The sequence below is a fragment of the Amaranthus tricolor genome, chromosome 15 (genome assembly GCF_026212465.1).
Source record: "Amaranthus tricolor cultivar Red isolate AtriRed21 chromosome 15, ASM2621246v1, whole genome shotgun sequence".
NCBI lineage: Eukaryota > Viridiplantae > Streptophyta > Magnoliopsida > Caryophyllales > Amaranthaceae > Amaranthus > Amaranthus tricolor.
Window position 1 is genome coordinate 9,635,410 of NC_080061.1, and position 4,447 is coordinate 9,639,856.

The 4,447-nt window shown below is 30.9% G+C and overlaps 1 protein-coding gene across 1 annotated transcript; it reads left to right on the forward strand.

Annotated features, from left to right (window-relative positions):
* Positions 1–397: 397 nt before the first annotated feature.
* Positions 398–3,465, forward strand: LOC130801919 (pectate lyase-like). Its single transcript, XM_057665868.1, has 3 exons — positions 398–794; positions 1,543–2,437; positions 3,068–3,465. Exons 1-3 carry the CDS (start codon positions 580–582, stop codon positions 3,287–3,289), a joined length of 1,332 nt encoding a protein of 443 aa, XP_057521851.1. The 5' UTR covers positions 398–579; the 3' UTR covers positions 3,290–3,465.
* The last annotated feature ends 982 nt before the right edge of the window (positions 3,466–4,447 follow it).

Below are 4,447 nucleotides of genomic sequence, written 5' to 3' on the forward strand. Positions count from 1 at the left end.
ATTTCCAAATAATAAATTCTATGAGAAAATCAGTTTAACATTTTGATGTTTGGATATATGTCCTAACCCTAAATCACAATATGAAATGATCAATGATGCTTTCTACGCAACCCCTCCTCCAATCAAATAGGAGAAAATTACTATCACACAAACATAGAAAAATCTAGTGGTATATTTAGAATGTGCACCAAAGAACCAAAAAGATATGGGATTGAGGGGATTGATGCTAAGTTTAGTAGAGGATATAAAATATAGGAAATTAAGGTACACCATTTTTTGCTCGATTACACTACTATTTAGACATAAAATCATGTTCTAATTATAGCTTATGCTGAGGTTGTATATGAGGCAACATTATCATAAGATGATCTTATTTAATAAAAAAAACAACCCACAATCACAATACGTAGTACATAGGCTGGGCAAGACCATGTTGAATGCTTAGCCAATTCGAATATTTTGGTCTACTTTGCCCTAAGCCTTGTGCTTAAAAACACAAAAAAAAAAATAAGAAAAAAAATAAGAAAAGATAAAGGAATAAAGGGTAAGGTTTATTTTGCAAACAATAGTTTCACATCAATGGAGTTTGCAAAATATTTATATGTTATTGTAACTATTTTTGTAACTGTTACTACTACGTCTCAAGCTGAAGATGTTGAAAATAACGCAGTTAAACACTTAGAGAATGATAAATGGTTTCTGAGAAAACTTGCTGAAGCGTATAATGCTTCGTTACGAGCTTATCATCATGACCCCCATGAAGTTATCAACGAACTCAACTATCATGTCCATAGGTATATTATATTTTATGTATTTTAATTATATTGTGGAAGAATTTATTCTAGTTATTTTAGAGTTTTATGTGTATTAATAACATGTCAATTCTATATAATTATTTGTATAAACATACACCATTTTGAAAGTCTAATGAAATCATTCAATCCTAGATGAATTTGGATCAAAATAACATTATGTTTTTGAATCATGTACATAGAGTATTATTAACCTAAGAAAAACTTATAATCTGCTTAATTTTTTTTAAAAAATTTAAGGTTGTGTAGGAATAAGTGTTTAATTTGAAATTGTTACTTTTAATTATGAAATCATAAATGAAGAATTTGAGGATAACAAATTTTTAAATTCTCAATTTTAACTAATTTTAAAACAATAATAAAATTTGCTCAAATTTAAATTAAAATTTTTTTTTTACTTGCGAAACACTAAAATTAAGCTATTCTAGATTTTTAAAATTGATATTTATAATTGTCATTTTCTAGATCTCAATTATGTACATAAGATTATATAGATTGATATTTATAATTGTTACAAATAACAATTACAACTAATAATATTATTATACAATTATAAACAATAATTGTTAATTGTAATTGCTATAAATAAATTAATGACCACATTGCTCCTGTCATCTTTTCTGAGGGATATAGGTATGGTTTGTAACCCTGGCATTATAAGCCACATTTATTGGGTACGATAATATGGTATTATAATTGTTATAAATAACTGAATAACAAATGTTGATAGGTCATTGGAAGGAAGCAATAGCACAAGAAGAGGGCTAAGTAAGTATTCAGGTGAATGCAAGGCTCAAAACCCAATTGATCGTTGCTGGAGATGCAAAAATAATTGGATGACTAATCGAAAAAAGTTAGCAAATTGTGTAAAGGGTTTCGGCCGAAAAACAACTGGAGGGAAAAAGGGTCCGTATTACACAGTAACGGACCCGTCAGACAATGATTTAGTGGATCCAAAACCAGGGACCCTACGGTATGCAGTGCTTCGACCCGGGCCATTGTGGATAATATTTGGAAAAAGCATGAAGATAAAATTAAAGGGAGAATTAATGGTAACAAGTGACAAAACAATCGATGGGCGTGGCGCTCAAGTTGAGATAGCTGGGGGAGCAGGGATCACGATCCAATTTGCTAATAATGTGATCATCCATAATTTAAAGATCCATGATATCCACCCGGCATCGGGCGGAATGATTAGGGACACTGACAATCATGTGGGGATTAGAGGTAGTGATGATGGAGACGGTATTAATGTGTTCGCTTCGACGAATATTTGGTTAGATCATCTTTCGATGTGGAATTGCAATGATGGACTTATTGACATCGTTAAAGCATCTACTGCCATTACTCTTTCGAACAATCATTTTACTCGACATGACCATGTTTTGTTATTTGGAGCCAATGATAAAGACCCGGCAGATGAAATTATGCAAATCACATTGGCTTTTAATCATTTTGGAAAAGGTCTTGTTCAAAGAATGCCAAGGTGTAGATTTGGTTTTTTCCATGTACTTAACAATGATTACACACATTGGCTTATGTATGCTATTGGTGGTACTGCACACCCTACCATTATCAGTCAAGGAAATCGGTTCATTGCCCCTCCTAATCCCATTGCTAAAATGGTAATTTTTATCTTTAACCCGTGAACTCATGTTCTTTATTTTATTTTTTGTCAATATGTTCGGAGAAATAACTTACGTATGATCCCACAATGAAGAATTAAAAAGAAGTTGACTAACATATAAGCTTGATGGGTTACTTCTCTTATTATTGATTGTTTTAATTGAAACGTTATCCGATTTTTATGCAGTCAACTCTGCTCTTATGTGGGTCTTGTTGTGTATAAACGCAATAAAAAAATTTATCATGGTATCAAAGCTGACGGTTTCGATCAATTGGAAACAAAAAAAATATATCTTCCATAAAAAATAATGTTTAGGTTCGAAAATAATTATGTTCTTGTCCAATTAAAAAATGGACTCACAAGTGAGGGTAAGTACTAGAAAAATAACCCACATGTCATCTCACATATCAAAGAATCAAAGAGAGGTTGATTAACATATAAAGCTTGATAGACTACTTCTCTTATTAGCAATTAGTTTTAGGATGGAACCTCATCGGGTTGTATGCAGCAAACTTTGCTTTTATGCGAGTCTTGTTGTGTACAAGCCGAATAACAAATTTATCGATATATAATATGATATATTTATAATCATTTATTATTTTTATTATTCAAACTCCCATCCAAACAGATCACAAACAGGAACAATGTCGTGGGTACGGAGTGGAAAAGTTGGATTTGGAGATCAGAGAACGATATTTTCATCAATGGAGCTTATTTTGTGGAATCTGGGCATCCAATAGATCAGAGTCGCTTCAAGAAGGATTTCATTAAATCTAAACCAGGATCATATGTGAGAAGGCTCACTCGCTTTACGGGTTTTATCCGTTGTGCGCCTGGGAAAAAATGTTAATTTTATTTTAAGTTTTTATTAAGAATTATTTAAGTTTTTGCACTTTTTTTCTTTGTTACTCCTTAAAAAATTTTGTAAAATAAAAGAATGGGGGGGTAATTTGCCCCCCTTGTCCTAATTGAAAATAGACATGACCATCCATAACTGTAAAAAAATGAAATTGTTAGTTGAATCTATATACATTATTAATGGTTGTAATAAATTATTAGAGTCGTTGTTGAAGCAAGAAACTAAAACCCCTCGTCCTTTATTACTCCTACGCAAGATATATATACAAGTTAAAATAAAATCCTAATATATAAAGCCCACTATTATATACAATATGTCTAAATATATAATAATCCTAACACCCCCTCAAGTTGGAGCATGCAGATTACAAATGCCCAACTTACTATTAATTAATCAAAATGAAAATTCAAACTACGAGATGCTTGCTTCAATCCATGAATGGTCTTTTGAAGCTTGCATAACTTCTTAGTATTTTCTGAATCCTGAAAATTTTTAGGTTGTGTCATGTACACATCTTAGCTTCTTTCAAGAAGCCATTCAAAAAAAAAACAGTTTTGATATCCATCAGCCACATCTCATAATCTTAAAAAGTAACAATTGCTAATAGTATTGAAATGGATTTAAATATCGTTTCTGATGAAAGGTTTCATCATAGTCAATACCATGAACTTGTTGTAATCTCTTTCAACCATAATTATTTGAATATCGATTTTGATCTACAATTCTAAAATCCTGCGATCCAAAAAAGGAATCGATGCAGATCGTAGGTAGGATTTTAATGTTAGTGGAATCGTACAATCCTACTTAGCTCAAGAATCTAGGTGGTACGATCATAACACGTTTCAATCGTAATTCTTTCATATAATCTATATTTCACTTATTTATAAATATATACATCTTAAATAATTATATACTTACGACTACAAAATTCAAGTTTTTCTTTATTCGCAGTTTAACGAAAATTATCGAAAGTATTATTTTTTTAAAAATGTAATAGATGAAGTCAAAAAAGTTTTTACTTACACCTTAAAGCTTTAAAAATACAAATATAATTGATAATTAGTTAACTAAAGCATACCAATGATATTTTTAGGATCACACGATCCTACGATCTGATTATATTCCACCGATTTTGATCTTACCCCTTCA

Excerpts from the sequence above, each read along its gene's own strand:
- LOC130801919 (XM_057665868.1), top strand. The coding sequence starts at position 580 with ATGGAGTTTGCAAAATATTTATATGTTATTGTAACTATTTTTGTAACT. Across the intron at positions 795-1,542 it reads CTCAACTATCATGTCCATAG|GTCATTGGAAGGAAGCAATA; the intron begins GTATATTATATT and ends AAATGTTGATAG. Across the intron at positions 2,438-3,067 it reads CTAATCCCATTGCTAAAATG|ATCACAAACAGGAACAATGT; the intron begins GTAATTTTTATC and ends CCATCCAAACAG.